The sequence below is a fragment of the Castor canadensis genome, chromosome 6, assembly GCF_047511655.1.
Source record: "Castor canadensis chromosome 6, mCasCan1.hap1v2, whole genome shotgun sequence".
In the NCBI taxonomy this organism is placed as follows: domain Eukaryota; kingdom Metazoa; phylum Chordata; class Mammalia; order Rodentia; family Castoridae; genus Castor; species Castor canadensis.
Genome location: NC_133391.1, coordinates 20,662,167 through 20,685,168, shown reverse-complemented (window position 1 = coordinate 20,685,168; position 23,002 = coordinate 20,662,167). Strand labels below are relative to the sequence as shown.

General features: G+C 35.1%; 1 protein-coding gene across 23 annotated transcripts in view; it reads right to left on the bottom strand.

Annotated features, from left to right (window-relative positions):
• Positions 1–23,002, bottom strand: part of Sox5 (SRY-box transcription factor 5) — a 922,227-nt gene that overhangs the window by 43,626 nt on the left and 855,599 nt on the right. For all 23 annotated transcript variants that reach the window (XM_074075856.1, XM_074075864.1, XM_074075855.1 and 20 more), the window contains one exon: positions 16,886–17,032. In XM_074075856.1, coding sequence (XP_073931957.1) covers positions 16,886–17,032 — 147 coding nt within the window. The remainder of the gene's footprint in view (positions 1–16,885; positions 17,033–23,002) is intronic.

The window sequence follows — 23,002 nt, the reverse complement described above, 5'->3', positions numbered from 1 at the left end:
CTTCAGGACCCTGCTCTTCCTTCTTCTGCTTCAAGTTGAAGGTTCCAGGTCTCCGGGACTCACTGTTTTCTCCCTAAAACTCAGTTAATAATGACGTGGTCAAAACTCCTTAGCTTTGGGCCTCCTACCAACTTACCTTGAAATTTTCCCACACCAGGACATTAAACTAGAACCCTTTTCACTTAATTCATTGCAGACAGACAAGAAGAGGTTAGTGCAGACAAGAGGTAAAATGGCCAAAGGTAAGTAAAAATGAAATTTAAATGCAGAACTCACTTCCCTCACCTCACTAGCTTTAATCTAACATTGATCATACTTGTCTGGATAAGAAAAGCATTAACCATTTTCCTTTCTGAATACATAACTAGCATAGCTGTTCTATTGGCCCTAGAGTAACTTTTTAATGTGTTATATTAATTCTTTACTTTGTTTCACAAGCTTCTTTTAGCATCACTCACAACAGAATGATACATCATGAGAGAAGAAATTTGTACACTGGAGGTAAAATAGACAAACATTAAATTACAGAATAATATATGTCACTAGGAAAATTTACCAGTTAAAGAAATATTGTTTTCTGAGTAACCTAAAAGACAGTTATGAAGTTCTTTTAAAAACAAAATCCTGTATTTTATTCTTTTAATTATTTAGACTGACTTCTTTATCACTAATGTGATTGATTCAATGGATGTGTAGAACCTGAGTTTGGACTTTGGCTCTTAGGTGTTTAAATTCAATTTTCTGAAATTTTCATACTGCATAATTTCCTTCTTCTGTGGATCTTTAGACAACTTTTGATGAAGAGTCTGAAAACAAAGTAAGATATCAAAGGTTGGAACAGTAAGTCTTACAAAATATGCTCTTTGGGATTTGCTTTTAGATCATTTTATTCGAAATGATTTAATTTAAAGGCACAGCGTCTGCTTATCATGGGTGAGGTCTGGGTTCAATGCCTTGTGTCAAAACAAACAACAACAAAAAAAAAAAGAAGAAGAAGAAGAAAAAGAGAAAAAGAAATGACTCAGAAGGTTACTTTCTCTTCCCAATATATTTATCAAAAATAATTCCTTCCCAATTATGATTGACTTGAGCTTTTTCACCTTGCCTGTTTCTCATAATTAACCGATTAGAAAGTGCATAAAAGAAAATACAGGTCTAGCAGAATACAGGAATTATGCAATTTTTACCTGTGAACTTCTCCCTTCTCCAAAAGAAATTACAAAGAATTTTGTAATGCAGTTTTGTGGTGAAGAGAGCAAGTTTCCAAAGAAGAAGTGAATGAGTCTAGTCCAACACCACACACATAAATATTTGGAAGAATACATATACATACATAAGAGTATGTTTAATGAGTTTGTCAATTAAAAACTTTAAAATTTTAAAATAGTGTGAATAATAGTATAGCTGTTCACATTCAGTGCTCAGTTCTAGTACTATTGGCTTTATCCCGACATCTAAAGTTTACAAGTTACAAAGCACCTTCAAATATTTGCTTTTGCTTTCTCCTCACAGCAAGAGCGTATGATATCACCAACCCCATTTTCCAGATTGAAAAAAAAAAACAACTAAGTTCAGGGATATTTAGAGATTTTTAGTACCTTTACTAAGTACAGATGCTAAAAGGGGAAAGGATTGTTAAGCAAAAATTTATTTGCAAAACCAGACTGACAACTGAAATCATGCAGTTTTTTTCTTAATTCTGAAGAAAGTTTTTACCCCATATGATAGGGACCGCATGATCAATTTGAGTAAAATCAGTCTGGATTCTTGCAAAATTCTTATGATACCAAATCACAAAATATTTTTGAAAAGAGGTATAATTAAATTCCCAATGTATTAATAAACTTAAAAGGTTTATATAAAATTGCTTCAAATGAACACTAACATTTTAATGGACTAATTTTTGTTTCTATATAAAATACATGTCAATTTGTAAACATCCAAATCCTTTTCTGTTATGTACACTGGACACAAAATGAAGGAGGGGGACGGGAGAGATTTTTAGCCCACCTACTGGATTGACCAAAGGTTATGAATCCATCCCAGGTTGACTTCAAATGAGTTGTGACAAAGGTCACCCACAGACCATTTTATAGTGATGTATAGCTGATGCTACAGCCCTCCTTCATTTTAATGGTAGCCTCACTAGAGTCATTAAGGCATTCTTTGTCTTCATGGCAGTAACCAGGAAGGAACTGGTATCTTTAAAGAATTCCAAGACATGATGACTATTTACACAGAAAGTCAATTCATGCCTGTTTTCATCGCATACCCTGGAGACAAAATATTTTTCTCAATATACTGAAGGTGTTTAGTTTGATTATATATTCTGCATGTTCACTATAAATTCAAGGTATAGGTCAAAGAAAATTCAAATAAAGATTAGAAAGTTTAGAATGGAGCATCAAGTAAGAGTTCAAATTTAATTATAACCTTGAATTTGTACTAAGCACTCAAGACAACGTAATGATTCTTAAGTGTCTGTATTGAGTTAAGCATGTCATGAAGCATGAGGAATTGCAAGATCAATTTATCAGATATTCATTTAAGACAGTCGAATAAAATAATTAATATGTAGCGAAACTCAGCTGTACTACCTCATGTTTAATTTTTCCCAGCTCATAACATTACAAGAATAATACAGTTCACAGTCTGGATAATATGGGAGATTTTATACAGCAAGTGTAATGACATCGTTACAGAAGCATTTTTGATCATATTGTTCAGACTGAACTAAGGAGAAAGAATTAGAATATTTGTTTTAGATATTGTCTTATGCTGAATATTGCTTTCCTAGATTACCAAATAAAGTGAATCTGTGTTCCTGATTATTGTAGCATGGGATGGAATATATATACACATATACATAAATGTACATTCATGAATATATATGTATATAATATGCATATATACCATAAATAAATATGTCTCTATATGGATGGGATGTTTCTCTACTGTCTGTGAGCTAAATTGTTTGGCATAAAAGAGAAGTAGAAAAAGACTACAAAGATTATGTAACGAGGGAAACAAAATTTTATCTTCTAATACTTTATTTGGACTGTCAATTAAACAATATAACAAAACTAGCAAATTCTAGTGTGAGCCTATGCCCTTCATTTCTGCACCCACTTGGTTCTTTAGCATATGTAAGGGAGGCCATTTCAATAAGGTTTCATAGCAAACATATTTATAAGGCTAAATGTAAAACAGAAGGTCATTTATCTAATTAATTTATACTTGACCAACATATTGCTGGGGTGTTTTTTGGTGATAATGGGGTTTGAACTTAGGGCCTCATGCTTGTGAGGCAGGTGCTCTTCCACTTGAGCCCCCTCCCAACCCTTTTTACTTTAGTTATTTTTCCGAGAGTGTCTCAGAGTTTTCTCTTGGTGCTGGCCTGGGCTGTGATCATTCTACCTATACTTACACATAGCAGAGATTACAGGCATGAACCAGGCTCATTTGTGAAGATGAGGGTCTCAGTAACTTTTCAGCTGGGCTGGCCTCAGCATTGCCCCCGATCTCCACCTCCCAAATAGATGCGATTACAGGTTATTGCTGATTTTTTAAGGTACGCTTTTTCTAATATCAACACCCCCAAAAGACAATTTCCAATCAGAATCAGAGACAAATAGAGATAAACAGTGAATACCTCATTCTGACGATAATCAAGTCTAGTTAATAATACATGCTTCACCACACATCTCTCTCCAATGACTGGCATGGTCAAATTCCCTAAGGCCAGTGTGTCTCACCTAGACTAACAGGATAGGCAATGACAAATCCTGTGTTTAGATTCCATAATCATTCTGGGGATACTCGATGTACTACAACAGTATTTATTGTTCATCTTTTCCAGGTTAGTCATTCTGTTCAGGCTGCATTGACATTATCCTCCAGTGATCCAAGCCACTGACCTTTGATCACATATTCATTCTTCTAAAAGAGGCAGAGCAATGACGACAGGCCAGTTCTTTGCTTAATGCTAAGGTGTAATTCCTACCCTCAGGATACTTAGTATCATACAAAGAAGATAAGTTCAATAAGGTTAAGTAAGGAGTGTGTGTCTGAGCAGTGTCATCTCCAATGATTTCATAAGCTATTCTTCACAGAAGTGGTGTTGAGATAGATATTATTATTCAGCAGATGCTAAACAAGAGGCAAAGTAGAATTAAAAGGACAAATGCACTCTAAAGAGAAGAGTGGTAGCAAACCAAGGCAAAAATAAGTAAGAAAACATGGTGAACTGGAAAGTGATCTATCGGGAGCAAAAACTTCCAGGACTGGGAGAAAGGCACAGTAATAAATCAAGCTAGTGAGGAAGATAGGGCTAGGACCCAGAAAACGGTTAGACTGTGTATTTTAGATATTTTTATCTATACACTTTTATTCTTCTTAAGTTCACAGACAAAGCTCTGGAGGCTGATTGCAGTCAACCATACTTCTGTCTTCAAAAATCTGGCACCATACTCTTTCACACTTCTGTGCCTTTGGACAGGCTGCTCCATTGTCCTTCAAAGTATCCTAAAGTTCACATCTTTGGAAGCTACGTCTTTATTCTCTCATTACTACCCACATTGCATCAGAAATGTTCATCCCTACTTCCATATCATCATGGAATAGCACTTAGCCCGCAGGGTTTCAATGGTTGGTTTACTTTCTGTCTTCCCATTATCAGGAACAGGGTGCTGCTTATTATTCTTTTAAAAACTTCAACAGTACCCAGCATATCAGAACTGCTCAAAAGGTTTTTGAAGGAACTTCAACAAACGTCATTTTGATATCTTTTGAAACTATCTCTAGAAATCTCCTCTATATAACAGTTCAATACATGATTTAAATGTATTTATATACCTATGCACATACAAACACAAAATGCAAAGTTTATTGCTTGGAATAGATTGACAACTTTTTTTCCTTCCAAATTGTCATCACCCCTTTCTCACTCGACAGTATCTCATTTAGAATAAGTTACACATTCTTAACTGTGCATCTTAGATTGGTCTTGTTTTTTTAAATGGGACTCAGGAACACTTTTGGAAGAATATTTTTAAAAGCTTAGTTTAATATTTCTTTTTGTCTAATTAAATTCTCAATGTTTTATTTTGTATGTCCCAAATTTAGAAAACAATATGGTCACACAAAAGGCCCAAGAGTTACACAACAATAGCTAAAACCCTATATTGCTGATTTAAAAGCAAACCCTATATAGACACATCTCTTAGATGGCACTGTATTAATATATGTAACTTTGTAAAATATTACATAAGAGTGAAATCACATGCAGTTCAATTCATACTATTGAATTGTGATAACACTAATGTTTAATCTAGTAAACATTTATTGAGAGCATATTAAGAGCCAACCACCTAAAATTCAATTGATAAAGGAAGTGGTTCTCGCATGATCCATCTTAAGAAATTCATCTCTCCTTCACTTATTTTTTTCCAAGTACATAAATTATAGTCCCAGATATAACAGAGCAGACGTCTAGTTCAGTACATCTCTGAATGCTGAATGCTAATGGAAAAAGACAAGTAAAATCAAACCAAAACAAAATTGCCTGGAGAGTCTCTTAAAACTGGATCAGAACCATGGGCTTTTTAGATAAATGACAGCACTATTTGCATGAAAACTGGCACCAGAAATTCCATCATTTGACCCCAAATTCTTGTCTTGCCCTGTATTCATGTAAGGTTGGCCTGAATATTGAGCTCCCACTGACTTAAAATGAAATTGTGATCCTCAAAAGACTTGCATAGAGAAGTATAGAAAACACAAATCTGTACCTATTTAAGGACATTCCTGTTGCTGTCACAATGATTTTTCAAACATACTTCACAACAGTATTTTTTTTTCTCATGTTATTTTAAGTGCTACTGGAAATACCACAAGAGAAGGGTTTTTGCAGCATTTCATCCTCTCTATTTCTGGCCTCAATTTCTTTTTTCTCCTATTTATGAAATATCTACACTGCCAAAAGTCATCAAAATTGCACAACAAACATAACAGCCCAAATTATATAATAGACTAAAAAAAAAGAGATTCCTTAATTCTTGAAAGGTCTGGTTCAAATCATAGTCTCCTACATGACCCCCAAACTGACAAATGGCTTTGCAAAGCATTAAAACAGAGCTGTAACAAAATGCAATTTGTGGATCTGTGAAAATGTGATGTTACAGCCTTTTCTGGTATAACAAATAATTTGGGGGGAAAGAAGTTTACAGTCTACTTGAGTATATATGTTATTTGGACAATGTAAAACCTGGAAAATGAAATTTTGGCTTACATTTTCTCTACAATAAGAAATGTCATCTTTATTCCTTTGAAAAAATCCTAAAGAGTGTTTCTTAAACAGTTGGGTGCTGCATCACCCACGGAACCAGCCAGTCCACATTTGGAAGTACAACTGCTACAAGCTGTGGAATATTGATTTGTAAGTCCTGTGGCTCCCAGAGGGTCCCTATAATTCTCAGAAGGTCCAATTCTATTACTTACAAGAAGGTGCAGGACTAGCTTCCCATGGCAAACTTAGGTACACGATTCAGGGGTAGGGAAATTCCTAGCTACTTTTGACATTTAGAAACTTATGCTGCTTTCCAAGTGGAATTTTAATAGCCAGGCTCTCAGAACTAGTCATATTATGACTAGTCTTCTCAAACAATATTTATATGGCCAAACTTACAATGAGAAAAATTATTTCAGCAGAGTTAAAACTTCGAATACATATTCAATTAAAAGAATAGCTTAAGAAACATCCCTTATTTCCAAAAAATAAAGGTGCTATTCTGTATTTCAAATGGTTATTGTATTCCTATGTTCTCAAACATTAGGATTGTGAGGTAAGGACTATGTGCTTGCAAATTCCTCTGATCATGCTAAGCAGACTCTAAATTCACAGTTAAATGTGATTTATGTTACTCACTGTGTATCTATTTAAGACATTTTTTCACATTTTAGATTAGCCAAGCCATACAATTTCTGGTCTTTGTTTTAAAAATGTAATTAAGAATCAGTTTCTTCTTCAATTGATTGTTAGCATTAATGAGAAACTCTACAAACGATGGGGAACTTTACTGTCTTTCAACATTTTAGGCAGGCTCTTGATTAAAATAATCTCTACCTCTCCTTAAATCAACTTTGGGAAATTAACGCTCCTTTCATATTATGTTGTATGAGTGAATATAAAAACAGGTATAACTGAAAAAGAATCTTACTTTATAGAATATAACACAATACAGTAAAATTGATATATTGGCCAATCTTGCTATATACATTCAATATCAATAACAGTAATTAAATTCAGTGAATTATAAAAGCACACATTTAAATAAATCATACAATGAAATTTTTGACCAAGAAAATAACCCCCTATTTATAGACATTTTACAGAACTTTTTTTTGTGTTTTTCAAGTGGGTGGTACTGCAGGTTTGTATGGCAGAATGAGTGACTTTTAAAAAGTTTATAAATAGGGGAAAGAAAAAGAGGAGAAGTGGGGAAGAGTGAGTGAGAGAGAAAGGGGGAGAGTAGGGAAGAGAGATAGGGAAGATGAGAGTTTCTGAAAGAAAACTGTTCTCTTGCAAATACCCAATTTAGAAGGTTGCAAGCTATCCCAATGATGAAGGCTATCTTGTGCACAAGTAAACATCTACCCTGTTCCAGTTGTTTGAAGATTGTAGTGCATTTTTCACTGATTTTTAAAAAAGATATCTAAAAGTCTTTTGAAAGTGGAAAATATGCTGAAGTCATACTGCATTATAGTTTTGGGTAGTAATTTTTTAAAAAAATTTTAAAACAAATACCAAAAGAAAAAATCAAATTAATCAGAAAGGTGGTTCTTATATGACTTGTTAACCATCTCAAAAGGCATTGAGTAAAATAAAATGCACCCAAATTCCGATAACTACTAGTATACAGCAATTATAGTATTTAAAAGTGAATGTTCATATGGTAGTGTTAGTACCAAGAACCACTCCAAAACCTGAAACTTGATAATGTGCTTCGTACAGGTGGTGACAGGTACTACCAATTGTATTTTTATGAAGAAAACCCTGATAAAGTACATGAATCTTAAAAAGAAATCAGGAAATATTCTAGGCCAAATCCACACACTTCACTTGGCTCCTGCTTGCTGCCCTTCTTCAGCTGTGTGTGATCGACTGTAACCATGGCTACATCCCTCCCTCTACACACTCTGCCTCATGACTGCACACACCTGGCTGCACCATCCACCCTACCTTCAGGTCCCGAGTTAAGTTAGATTGCTATGTCTCTCCAACGATAATATCCAGAATGTCATTAGTTCTCAAATTCAAGAATATTCCTAAGGAAGTATTGTAAATGCTCAACATACTGGCCTAGAAGCTAAACGAAAGAAAATTTTTTCTTTGCCACAAATTTTTCCTTGCCTTTTCTAAGGAAGGAAGACAATGTTTACATAACTACAATAGTTGATAAGTGGTGTGACAAATGCAAGATGCAACCTCTCTGAATGTGTTTATAATGTACTTCAAAATTCTTCCCATGAAAAACTCCTGTGCCACCTGATCTTTCTTGTTTACCAACCTTATTCCATGTCACTCTCCCTCAAAATCACAGAAGTCCACGTGTCTTCCTTTTCATGATTCTGGTCTCAAGGAGGGCATCCCTCCCTGCTGTTTCTCAAGAGGTTCTCCTCCTTTCTCGTAAGCACTCTTTTCTACCATGTTTTATTTTCTTCGTTATCACATAGGAAGTTAACAATGAATTGTTTATAGTTTGTCTCTTTCCAATAAATTGCAAAATCTTAAGAATACAAGCTGCTTTGTCTGTGGCTGTAGGATACCTGAGAGGCATAAGTTGACATACATCAACTCAATGAATGGTAGATGTAAGATAGGGTTGTAGGATGCTGGAAAAGGATGGGCTATTGAAGATGAAGAAAAGAACAAGAGGCAAGAGACACAAACCGACTTCATATGATGTTTTCAGGGTTCCTGGTTAAGCCACACCTAAAGTCAGAATTGCTTTTTTATTGTATTGTTTAGTGTTAGTGAATACATTTCCTTTCTGCTTAATCCAGTTTGGTTTTTAAAAAAAACTTATTCACTTATTTATTTAACCATTTGCAACTGACCAAGTACTAAATATAATTGGCACTCCTCATTCAGTGAAGCGGTATAAAATTCTGGAGAGCTGGATGGGTTCTATTTGAATAAGAACTCGGCAATAATCAGTTACTCTGAATACCTTAGGTAGTAGTGACCTCCCTGTCAGTGTAGGAATATACGCAGAGGTAAAGTGACCTCTAGATTGGGCTTCTGTGTCCTACAGAACAGTCTGACCTTTCTTCTGACAATCTTCTGAAATTTTTAAAGAAAAATGTCACACATCTGTTAAACTTCGAAGATTTTGGATTTTAGATTTGTTTTGCTTCAGTTTAGATTGTTACAGTTCTACTCTTTTGACTCCCACATCTATCTCTGTTTAATTACTGTGCTGATTCCATTTTGTTCTCTGCAATACTTTAAAATATTAATAGAATCTGTATTCCCTCTAGAGAAAAATTCAGATAAAAATTCAACAAATAAGTATGCACATGTATTATTTTCCATCAGGCTAAACAAGACATTGGTGTTGCTATCACTTTAGAAAAAATTTATACCTCTTTGAGAAAGAACACTATTTTTTCCTATTTTATGAAAAAGACCACTATTTTCTATTTTATGTAAGTTGTATATGTTTGACTGATAAAGAGAGAGAGAACCAACACTGAGGTTTCACATCTCAATTCTCTACTCAAACTGTCTCAGCACCAGTGATGGCCGTAGTCACGAGGTAGGGTCAGTCAGCAAAGATCAAATGAGGCATTGATCAATAAATTAGGATAGAAAATAAAGGATTTCAACTGTTTTGAGTATATTTTAAGAAGTTAAAATTATAAGTGAGTTCCAAAGACGGATTATCGTACTTTTAATTCTGAGATTTCAGATGCGATGTTCTTTGGGGGTCACGCTAGATATTCCTATGCTGTGACCTTTTCTTGTTATACTGTTCTCTCTTTAATCCCCTTGGCTATTTAGGTTTTAACTGCTGGTTTCTAAATTAAAATGCTTTAAACATACAGTTTGGTAGACAGTGGATCTCTTGTGGGTTGAGCCTGATTTAGAGGGCAACTTTCATTTATAAAATACAGTTCTCTGGAGCTTTCTAAGTCAGCACATGTTCAACATTCTCTTCTTGCCCCCTATTTGGATTATTAAAAAGCTTTGACATGGTTCATCGTGCTGTGTTGGAAACAGAACCCTGTCAAAACAAAATCTGTACACAGGTAAACACGGGCCAGGGCAGTAAGATTCAAAGGACCCTCCCTAAATCCCTCTGTATATTGTCTCTTTATTTAATGCTGCGATTATAAGTAGTCTGTTTCTTTGCTTTAAAACTTTTATAGTTCTTGTGGTACAAATGTGACTAATGCCCCTTTCTGAGTCTTGAGAGTACATTGGTGAATGATCTGTTTGGAGCTTTAACACTCTGAGTTCGGAAAGCCTCTGGTTAAGCCCCTAGCTGTCTGATTCCTTTCCACTGAACACAGAGGAGAGAGAAGGAGGAGACTCACCACAGGGGATCTGGTGATAACACCTCATTTAATATATTCCAGTTTAGTAACAGGTGATTACAAAAAAGAAAACTACTTTATTTAAAATCACAGGGTGACTGTGTCATATGCACTGAAAATTTGTCCCACCCAGGAAGTGATGATAAGGATAATGGGCACATTTACAGTTGAACTCCAGGAATGAACCTCTCGAGTATGACACAACCATAGCACATTCCAGAGGCTCACTAATAGTTATCTCACAGATGTTGAAATACAGGGTAGGAGGGGATGTCCAACTGTTATTCAATAAAGCACAAAGCAGCTACACAGAACAAGGTATTAGGGAGATTCAAGCACTTAATGGATTTGCCAGAGAGTGTTTAAGGCATAAAATAGAAAATGGCCAATTTCAATGGAGTCATAATTAGCTGGGGCTAATATACCCTTTTGTTCTGAAGTTGTAGGATAAATTGAATCTGCAGAAGTACTAGGCCCAACGGTTTCAGGACGGATCAGTGGTTTTATGTGATGCTGACAAATAGGGATTAATGGTGGCTCCTTTTTTATTGGTAGTATTTCAGCATAATAGATTATTTAGAGATCTATTCAGAGACCAATTCTGGTCCTGTGTGTAAGGAACAATTATTTGAGATCTTGACCTGAAAAACTCAAAGAGTAAGTTGAGAATAGTAGTCTACAGACTTTTATATACTGGTACTAACACCTCCAAAAACTACAGTTAGTTAAAATTTTTAATGGCCAGATGAAATATGAACTGTATTAAGTGAGGTTATAGTTACACTGATCAATATGTTTTGCACCATGAACTATACTCCCCGGGCAGCCTGAGCACTTCCTAGTCCACTTTGAACTTTGGGATTCCTTGATGTCTTGTGCCATATCTTTGAAGGATGTTTCTGCCTTACTATTAAAAAATACTGTTTTTAGAGTTTGCATTGGCCATAGCAAGAATTGTGATTATGCAGTATTTCACTTTTATATTTTGCCTTTCCTCCCACCTGGTATGATAACACACCGTCTCAAATTACTAAATATGCCTTCATTTTCCAAATGTGCTAGAACTAGTGCCCAGTCAAGATGAATCTTGACTACTCTTTGATTTTCATCCTCTCAGTGCATTGCTAAGTAATCTTGTGAGTGTGCTGTAGCACAATTTGTGACTTGGTGTTAAAGTACTAAAGTCTACCCAGCAGATCAGGGTGTATGGATATGCTAACACGATGGCTTGAATCTATGTGATCGGTGCCATGACAGCAAAAACTCAATGCCTAATATGAGTCATTGGCACATGGTCACCGAGTCAGAACAGACCTTTATTTCTGTGCCTGTACAAATGGATTTGATAACAATGAAGTTTCAGTTCTTGCTCTTGTATCCAAAGAGATCTTTATCAGGGTATTGTAGCAGAAAGAATCTGATTGTGTCTAGTCAGCTGGTTAGAGGGCCATTTCTGGCTTGTCAGAGAAACATTTTTTTCCTTATCATAACTCTCTCAGGTGCTACTGCTGAGCAAATGGGAAACTCACTGCCAGAAGTATTTGAAAAGATCAAAAAATTGATTTGGACAATCTGTGTTTTCTTGCCATTGATATACAACTGCAAGTAGGGGTATGGTGAGGGTCAGGACAAGGTTAAAAGAAAAGCACTGAGGAATTCTCTCTTGTCATCAGCTTTTCAAACTAACTGTTCTTGGTTGCTACAGGCAATATATAAGTTTCTGTCAAATATCAAGAGACATTTAGTAGTAGTATTTATAAGTTGCCCTTTCGAATTTTCCTAAGGGGTGGCTGTATTTACAATGGCAAATCACTTAAAATGTAAAGTTCAGATGTTTAGCAAGCCTGTGACATTGAGGATTTCTTGACAATATGGAATTGTATGGCTATTCATAACAAACAATTGTGCAGGTTGTACATGAAATAGTATAAATATTCTTCCTCCTAAGTTACCTGTTTTAAGCATAATATTGGTTCAATTATGTTTTTACGGTAATTTATACCAAAAAACCAAATTTATCAAAAGATCACTATCAATAAGCAAAGGGTAACTAGGTCCTTATGAGACTGCATCAGAATATGGAGACAATCACTAAATAAACAAAAATAAATAAATAAGAAGTGTGTCATTCAAACATGAACGTCGCGGAACACATTGTAGATCAGTGCATTCTGTGGCAGAATATAAACTACAAACAAATTTAAGCATTTCTAAAACATGTAAATGGATTCAAAGCAACATTATTGTCTATGAGATTCAAGCACCAACATTATAATACCATAATTAAATAATTTTCCTTCATTTGAGAAGGTAGGCTTGCTTTTTAAATTGTCCATTAAATGCTATCTCTCATTTACGGAGGTTCAAGATTTCATACTTCTATTCACTGTTATTTACCAACACTTAGCTGTAGACTCCGCTCTGAAGACTCTTGTGCTATAAGAGTATCTGTGACTAGCTAAATATATTTGCTTTATTTGGTCAATAGAAAAAAATACAGTTCTGGAATAGGATGGGGGGGAAATTTTAATGACAGCTGAAGTGATAATTTAGAAAGATTATATTGTAATTGCTGAGAAATTTGTAACAAAAAACCTGCTGATGGTTTAGTCCTCTGGTATACTGTCTTTGGCAAATATATGATGAAAAATACTGACATATTTGGCTTGTGACGAATAAGCCAAGGCGTTAAAAGTTAACCAGTGATACTGTGTCAGGCATTAATGCAAACGGTTCACAAAACAGCTCAAGGAGATGTGAGTCAATGAGCAACACTATCCATGTTCTCATATGCAGACTTAGGACAGGCCACATTTCCTTTAGTGTTCTTACATTTACAGAATACAATCCCTGTGTGCAGTTTTCAGAGGTTCACTGTGAGTCCTCTAAAGGTTTCTTTATCGTTTAATATTATAAATAATTATGTTCCTAGGTGGCAGTTCAAAGCTCAGAATAGCACTCGTACCACACCACAGGCAGGTCAGGTGACCTTTCTCCAATTCTGCTTTCTCTGGTGTGAGGACAGACAAAGTGATATGTCTGTCATACGCCATTACCATTAGAACAGAATCTTGTTCTTTTATTACAACTGAACTCCGCCAGATTTCTCAGCAGGAATGCTAAGTGAAATCAATGTCTTGGATTTCCAGGCTGAGCTTGGAGGTCACAGCCACTCTATCATTTCTCAGCATTATCCTTTCTCTCGTGCGCACACACTCCCAAGCCTCCAACCGGCACACAGCAGATTGAAAACAGCATGCATCAGAGGACTCATGCTGCACAATTTTACAGTCTTTTGGAGCCCCCTCCTTTTATCCCCCCTTCCATTTTTTTGCAAATTGCAAATAAGTTTTTGTTTGTGTCCTTCTCTGGAGTTGGGAGTCAAAGGCAAAGGCACACCCAGGAAGAAGGGCAGGCAGTAAAGAGAACACACTTGATTTTTGACAGCTGTCAGAAAGATCATTTATTTTCATAGCATCACCTGGATATGACTTATGATTCCATTGTTCTGCACAGCAAATGGTTTAACTTAAACCAACCAGTTAGTATATCCCAGGTAGGTATGCAGACAACATAAGACTCTTAAATTGCCTAATTCCATTTTGTAGTAAGATTGGCATAAAAACTGACTAATAAAACACACAAGAAATACAAAACACTAATAAGTGATTGTTTAAAAATATAAATACAACAATAAATCATAGCTATTACACATGAATAAAATAGCTCTGGGAAGTCAAAATGTTCATTATGCTGTGTATAAATATCACTGTCAGGCTACAAGAAAGTAAATTTACATCTTGTAATGTGGCTGCTTTATTTACTGTGGGATGTGTTGGGTGGTGGGATATATGTTTTTCATTAAATGATCAAGATGATACTTATTGATATGGCCATTTTTTTACTCACTATGTTTTACTGCTGAGCTTAAATGAATGCCAGAACATTTTAGACATCTTTTCTGACAATGAAACTGTTTATTGAAAGCAAACTAGAAGACATGAACAAGGGAAGGACGTGTTTTTTATTAAATTGTTGTTATTTAAAAAAAGCTTCATTCTTGGTTAAACCTGTCTGTATTTTACAATGATTGCAACATCCACTGTTTTCATAAACTGTGTATGATAGAAAATTCATGAAGGCTAATTTTAAAAAAGTAATTGAACTTCAAAGATAAACTATGAAATATATTTTTAAAGTATGTATAATCAATACTATTTTTCACTAGTATTAAATAAATGGAAGGACATAAAACTGTAAGTTTTGGCAGAATTTTAACATTGCCAAAGTAATTGATCTCTTTTGTGCTGAGTCTCTAGGGTTCTATAAGTGTACACAACTGGACAGCTCAAAAAGTTTTCTAAGCATGGCAGAGCAAACCTTCAGTGTGCTTGGATCTGCCATGGTTACCTGAGAAAATATCATTGTAGCAAATGCTCAGTAAGTATTTGAACAGGAGGATGAACGAATGAATGGGCAAGGAATGGGGCATAAGGGGATGGGGCTGCCTGGCATCAACTGAATCATGGTGTTCTTTTTTTTGTATAAGTGATTTGGCAAGAAGATGTGAATGATAAAAAGTTATTTCAGGAGTAAGAAAAAAAATCCATCAGTCATGGAAAAGTGAACTACATACTACCTTGGAATCCTAAAATGAAATATCCTAATGTAAAGTATCATTATAAAACATGATTGAAATTGCACTAATAAATCAAGGAGAAAAAAACAGAACATAATGCCTCATAGCGGTACCTGCCATGTGACCAGGACTGTGCTGTTGCAGCCATTCATTTTGCTCAGAGTTAGCCTGTCTATGTAATACATTAAACCTGCTGGTCCATGGAGACACCAAAATATCACTGCTTTAAAGCTAAATTTTATTCCATAAATGTTACAGTTACTACTCAGTCTTTAAACCTCACATGCTGCTGTGATTACAAAGCAAAGCAGACCAGGCCATAGTCCTATATTAACCATGCGAGGTCCATTAGCTGCTGAAATAGGTCTTAAAGTGCCATATGCGTGTTCTCCAATGTCGGTGGAGGAGTGGACAGGATTCTCCCCTGTCTGTACACTTCTGCTGGTGTCCTGATGCAAGGTCCTTGTCCAAAGTTGTATGCATTTCTCTCTTACTAACATGGAAAAGGTTTTGGGAGTTCGGGGAAGATGGAGGTTGGAATGCTTGTCCCCAGGGGACCAAATGACCCCTTCTCCTCCCCAATTCACTTTCTGAATACCACAAGAGTGGACCTGCCAGGGGGCTGGAAAGAGTTGTTTTTAATTGTTGGCTTTTTCCCTTTCAATATTTTCTCATCCTCCCCGCTATGTGTTTGTTTCAACTGTTATGAGTATTCTCATTCCAACATGGGTAGACATTTCAACATGGAATGGATGCAAGGGAGAAGAAAAAAGCAATTTCCTAGATGATTCAGAAAATAATTATTATTTGTGAGAAATCATAATGTTTTCTATTAGAGTCAAAATATTTGGGAATAATCTCAGGAAATAACATTTATGGTCATTCTTCTTACTTGTTTCACAGAAGGCTTACTAACTTCATACAAAATAATACAAATAAGATCTTCACAAATACCAAGACATTTACATATATATCTTCTGCTTCACTCTAAGATACACAGACATTATTTGAATGTCTGCAATCCTTTGGAGAAATGTGTTCTCAGGAAATGTTTCCTTAACTCTAAAAACAAACTATTCTAAACAGCCTTACTTCTAATACTATTATTATTTCTTTACATGATAATCTCAGTGGACGGGTGATATATCTAAAATTATATCTATACCATACCACATTATAACAGCTATTGACATTTTTAAAAAACACCCCATATGTCCTAATCCCACTCACACTTTAATTTCTATTTCAGTGGCTCCTTCTTTGGCAAACACTTTCGGTCCTGCCTGAAGCTAATCTCTTTCTTCCCATAACTTCCAATCTGCTTTATTTCTGTATTTCTTCATCAAACTCATTATTGTGGATCACACAGTATGACTACTTGGCTATTTTTATAAGTACCTACATTTAACATCATAAGCTCTTTGGGTTCAGGATACCCATCTGATAAATCACTGTATTACTTGCATTGTTTATAATAAAATAGCTATCAGTCTGCTGAATAAATGAACACATTACTAAAAGTATGTATGTAAATTTGCATGCACACCTATTACTCCTACTAGACACATTGCCATGTACTCCATTTAGCCTAGATCTTTAATACATAACACTGAGCAAATAGCAAAACTCTAAATGGCAGAAGGGTACCTTGCTTTTGGGTGGTGGGCTGTTTGTGCTCTTGTCTGTGTGAAGGCTGGTAGGAGAAACAGCAGCACCGACATTGCCTTGGGGGATGCCTGGGAGCTTCCCACCTGGAGACACCTGCATTGCAGCTAGCTGGGCAGCATACAACTGCTACAGAACAAAGGAGAGAGACGATCAATAATAAAATAAATTCCCTTTGCAGAAAGAACCAATGGTCAGATGTGGTGTATTTCCTCTGGGTATTTTTGTTTATGTCCTGAAATACCTAAGGGAAGAAGCTGTCACCTCAATGACCTACTACTCAGGGGAGAAATGACAGACACTACATATAAAGGACCTCAGTATTGATATTGATAGGACATGAAGTAAGTAACCGTCATCTATAGTTACTTCTCTCTGATGTCTGTGGAGGGCAAGTATATCACGTTTCTTGGTTAAAAGTTCCTCCTAGTCTACTTTAAATCTATACAGTGTGCTGCCAAAGAATGTAGCATATTTTGTTTCTTTCCATACTGGTTCAATCCTTGTGTACCTCTTCTCTCTGATTTATTGAAATAGACAACTGTAAATATTTTTCTGAGTATCAGTTGTATGGAGATAGAGAGAAGACACTGAGAAAGAAGGGAAAGAGTATTTGAAGAATGTGATCTGGTCATTCTACCTGCCTTGATAAAAATTAACTGGATGCTTGCCAGGGGTTCACTTTACTTCATGACATAAACACAGACAACTCTCAAACTATTTTGAGGATTAGAGTTTTAAGGAAGACTGTCTAAAACATACACTCTTCCACTAACCCACCCCTTAATAAGACTTATTAAATAATCAAGAAAAGCTTCCTTAACAAGTTGTTAATTAAAAAGGAAAATTTTTCTTTTATAAGGATAGTTAAGAAAAATGAAAAAAAAAAAAAAAAAAAAAAAGGATAGTTAATATGATGTAGAACACTAAAACAAAGAGGTTGCTTTGCATTCAAATAATCAATGAACATGAAGCACTTTACAAAAAGTTTATCAATCTGAATGAGAAAGCAATTACTAAATGTCACAAATTCCTATTTGCTGTTTTCCTGGAGATTCTATGGATTGCCCCTGCTGAGCAATCTAGAACTTCTATAAAGCAACTTATGCTTAAAGAAGGAAGGCTGTCAAGGAGAAGCACTGTGGAACTTCTGGATTATTTTGATTTTTTCTGAAGGAGAAATTTCAGTGGATAAAATTACACAGGACAAGCTGTAGATCCTAAGAAGTGGGGTCTTACTATAGAGAAATAACAAAAACTGAAAACAGCAAATATCTACATGAAAATATGCACATATTACTCTTGGTTTGCAAATACTATGACCTAAATGAAAACAGGACGTTGAAATAGTTGACAGAAATTCTGGCTTATTTTATGCAAAGTAATGTAAGATATATTCTAGAGAAAGAATGAACATAGTGAGATATGTTTAGAATATCAATAATGATTTTTGTGTTGGGATAATTCTACCATTTCTATTCCTGTCAAACAAAGGAAGGATAAGATTAAAGATAATTCACTTCAAGTATGAAGAGTTGGGAGTTTCCTGTTTTCTAAAAAAAATCTATCAGAATTGATGCATTTCCCACAACTATAATAAACATTTATGCATTATATTTTGCAATTAGAAAATAACTTTCTTACAGTCATTATTCTGAACTGTTTATGAAGTCACTTATAATATAAGTATGTTCTAGGGATGTTACTTTGAAAATTAAAAATGTACCCCCATAGAATGCATGTACTGATGCTGAATTTTAAAAATAAGTATACTTTAACAAACTAGATGAAAGTTTTATAAATTTCTTATTTATTGTATATTGTGTCCTTGCCCTTGGAAATGTTCCTGGTGGTTAGCACTACTGGAGGATAATAAAACCCATTTCTGGTTTAGCATACAGTAAAAATGAGATTGCCCCAAGTTACTAAATAGGACATGGTACATTTAAATATCTGTAGGCAAAATAAAATGTGAACAAAACAGTTATTCAAAATCTAACTTCAGTATTTCTAAAGAATTATTTCACGATATTGAAAAATTACTTATGTTATTTAGATAATTAAATAACTTCATCAACTATTTGTAAAATGTGATTCAATGATTAACTGTCTGTTATTATGAATAGATTCACAACTTCCAAACAAGTCTAGGAAATGCTGTTAAAAATAAAATTGTAAATAGTCACAAGTATTTTTTTTGAATTTAAAAATTGGAAGTAGCATATACTTCAAATAGAAAATGACCTACATTCTTCCCTGACTCAGATACGTGCACTATTTTTATTTTTTTACATGTTCAATTAAGGCTTATATAAGTTGAATTGTCCTAAGAAATGGTTTTTGAGTTGAATTGGAAAATGCTACTGAGGGTCATATGGCCTAATAACTGGGATTAGAATTCATATCTGCCTTTGTCTGAAGTCCTGGCTTTTTGAACTATTCCACTAGGAGGAGAAACAATGTTGCTTGAAGGAGCTAAAAATTCCAAAGAGAAAAATTGAAGGTGGTAGAACAATGTAAGACAAAAATAAGAACTGCTCATAGATAGAGAAACAAATATACAGATATACTTATGAACACATATGCACCAGGAAGACACGAAGTAATCAATTAATAGACTCCAACCAGATCTTATGCAACTGTTTCCTTAAAGAAGTCAGTGGCTGAAGGAGGTGTAGGAAGGAGATAATGGAAAGGAAGTAGGGATGTAATATTTTTAATATAAAGACCAGAAAACTTAGTGCTCTATGGAGTTGGAGAATTTTAGAGATCACGACAAGGTAAGACTTCAGATATTCTGCAAGGCTGATACACCCTGAGTTTGGTGAAATCAAACAGGTGAGCAATATCTCTCAGCTTCAGCCTTGTACCTTGGTGTCTCTCAATTTGTTTCTGGTATTTAGAACAAGATAAATAGTTTCCTAGAAGTACATCCATCACAATACACCTTATATTTATCTCTAGGTTTTACTCCTATCTTAAAAAAAAAGATGTTAATTAGCTTTTGTTCTAAAAATATGTATGTATATAATTAAAGATTAGTACAGGAGCAGGAAGGAGCTAACTGCTGCAAAGGGCATACAGAAGATGGTGTGAAGTAGTGAGTGGTAGGAAACACTGGCCTAACTGTATGGAGCAAAACAGCACAGGTTCATACGCTCAGTTCACTATAGAAGTTCCAGAAATTCAGGCAAGAGAGTGTAATTGGAAACATAGGTCAGAGAAGGCCACTTAATGACAGCAATGTACATGATGTCTTTTACTAGAATAAAGGTAAGGCAGGAACACCAGCTATGAGGTTACCAAAAGGTGGTGATAATTTTCATCATAAGAACTTGAGTTGACATAACTATTGTGAAAATGAAGAGAAAAATAATATCAAGTTCACAGCATAATCACAAAAACATCACCAATTAACTGTGAGGAAAAAAAAAACAGAGGGACAGGATGAATGATATAATTTACTTAATGTCTTTATTTTGTAAATGTTAAATGTATTTGTCTATCATATATTCTCATTTGTGTATTGAGTCATCATAATATATTTTTAAGACAGCCAAACATTTTTCTTCTCCTTCTCTTCCCTTCCCTTTCCTTCCTCTTCTTTCTTTTTTTTCTTTCTCTCTTTCTCTCCTTTCTTTCCCCCTCCCCTCCCCCGCCCCTTCTCTCTCTCTCTCTCTCTCTGTAGGTTGGTGATTAAACCCAGGGCCTTACCATATTGCCATACTAAGCAAGTGTTCTCTCACTGAGCTACATCCCCAGCTCAAATCTGTTTTTAAAGTATGGAGAACAAGATGACCTCTATATACAACAATATAAGTTTTAATTGTGTCTATTGTACTCAAGCGTAATGTGCATTTTTCTTATGATTTTTTTTTACCATGTGCCACAAAGCAGGATGAGACAGTGGCAGTGGACTGGCATTCTATCTGATGGGATATTGTGGTCCAGTTTTGGGAGAAAAAATCTGATGGTGGTGATAATGAACAGATATTTTATCCTGAACAAATTAACTGTTGCTCTTTGGGGAAAAATAGTACAATTGCATTTGGACAACATGGCCTTTTTAGTGAGACACAATCTTTTTACAAAGATAGTTACTTGGACATCAAAGACTTCTCAGGGTTGTGAGTGGAGAAACTCTACAAAGAATATTGAAATTCTAAACTGAATCACTGCATTAATCCTTGAGACAGTAAATTCCTGCCACTTCTCCCTAATAGCATATTTTCTCCAAATTGCTAAAAACACAGCTTCTCCACTGGCTACTAGCCTAGTGTCTCATTGCCATCTGGAGTGTTTGGATTCAAAACATTAGGCACTGACAAAAATATCTATCACGATTTGTTGCCCCAAGCTATTCACTGACTAGTAAACTCCTTGAAGGCAGGGATTCTGTCTCTAACTTCAATATTTTACTAGAAAATACTAAATGTAAGGAAAAGTAGAATTGAACAAAGGTGAAATGGATCATGTAAAATGATATCATTCGTTATTAACAAATGTGGATCTCTAGTGCATATTTAATACACACAGGGTAATCGTAGTGACTATGAAACACACACACGTGTACAACTGGTAATGAGCTCAGGTTGATTCCATACATTGGCGATTGGTGAGAAGTACTGCAATGACCTTGGAAGTGCAGGCATATTTTTGGTGTACTGCTTTCATTTCCTTTGGATATGTTCTTAGCAGTGGGACGACTGTATCTTTAATTTCCTCTAGGATCTACTAATAGGTCCCCCTTTCATGCACCCAAGCAATCTAGATAAAGTCAAAGGAATGAGAAAAAATCCTATAGACAGTCTTTTACCCTGGAACCAGCAGCATATGATCATGTATGGGGTTTAGTCTGACTGTCTACCTCTGGTTCAGGTGTGGCTTAGGAGAAGAAAACAGGCCAACCTTACTATGGAGGCATGTCAGCCATCCTCTTTCTACCTTCACCCTTCTTTTTCCTTCTTCCTCACATCTCTCTTCAACTTCATCATCACACACATCCCCTGTGCCCAGGGGACCTAGGCACAAAACACATTTGAAGAGGAAAAATTGTTCAGAGTATGACTGAAAAATATGTCTTCCTTAAATTCTAGATGATAAAACATCTAAGGATGATGTGTGAACTCATATACTGTCATTATCTGAATAGTGTGGATGCTACCAAAAAGACAAAAAAAGCAAACTTGTTCGTTATTCCCCCAAATATTAAGTTAAACACAAAACATAAAATTTTAGTTTATAGATACAGTACGTCAATGTTGGATTAGCATGATATTGGCTTTGTGGTTTCATTTCATTTTCATTGAAAATAAAGAATGCTTCTAGTCAGGGTGAATAATATCCTGTGTTTTGTGGTCAAATTTATTGACATTCACATTAACTGATTAGCTCCTGCCAAGTTATTCTACATTCAATAATTATGTTTTAAAAAAAACTCTCATATTTGTCATGTAGTTATCACCTGTAATGACAAGCATATTCCAACTATTTTTGTTATAGTTAAAATTAATAAGAAACTGCTAAGTTTTGTAAGGCTATGAAGAGAAGTATCCTTAAGTCCTGTTGAGCAGAACTTACTTAAACAGTGGCTTTCCAAAGTAAAAATTTGACTTTGTTTCTAACCTGATGATCTAAATTCAGTCTTATAATTAATTCTTACTGAATAATGAAAAAAGAGAATGTGGGCACTGCTAAGCCGCTTAATATTAGTTGTGACAAATGGATGTTTATAAGCATTTTGTAAGCATAATTCTGTTCTCCAAATGAAATCTCCTACCAAGTCCCAACATATAAGAAAGTACATTATAACTGAGTACAAATGTATTTTATATATTTTAGTATTTATGCAAATGAGAGTAGTAATGTTGTTTTAGTCCTCTTCAGGAGTTTAAGTAGGCACAGGATAAAGGTATAGACCTTTACGGTCCTTGGCAATCAAGATAGTCCTCATCCCAAAATAAGTAGTAATCACTTCTAAAATTTCACATGGCAAATAAATTTTCAAAAGGAACATTATAGAGCTAAATATTCCTGTTTAAGTACCTTCTAGGTCAAGGACACATATAGAAATGGGAGGACAGGACAAATAGAAATGAA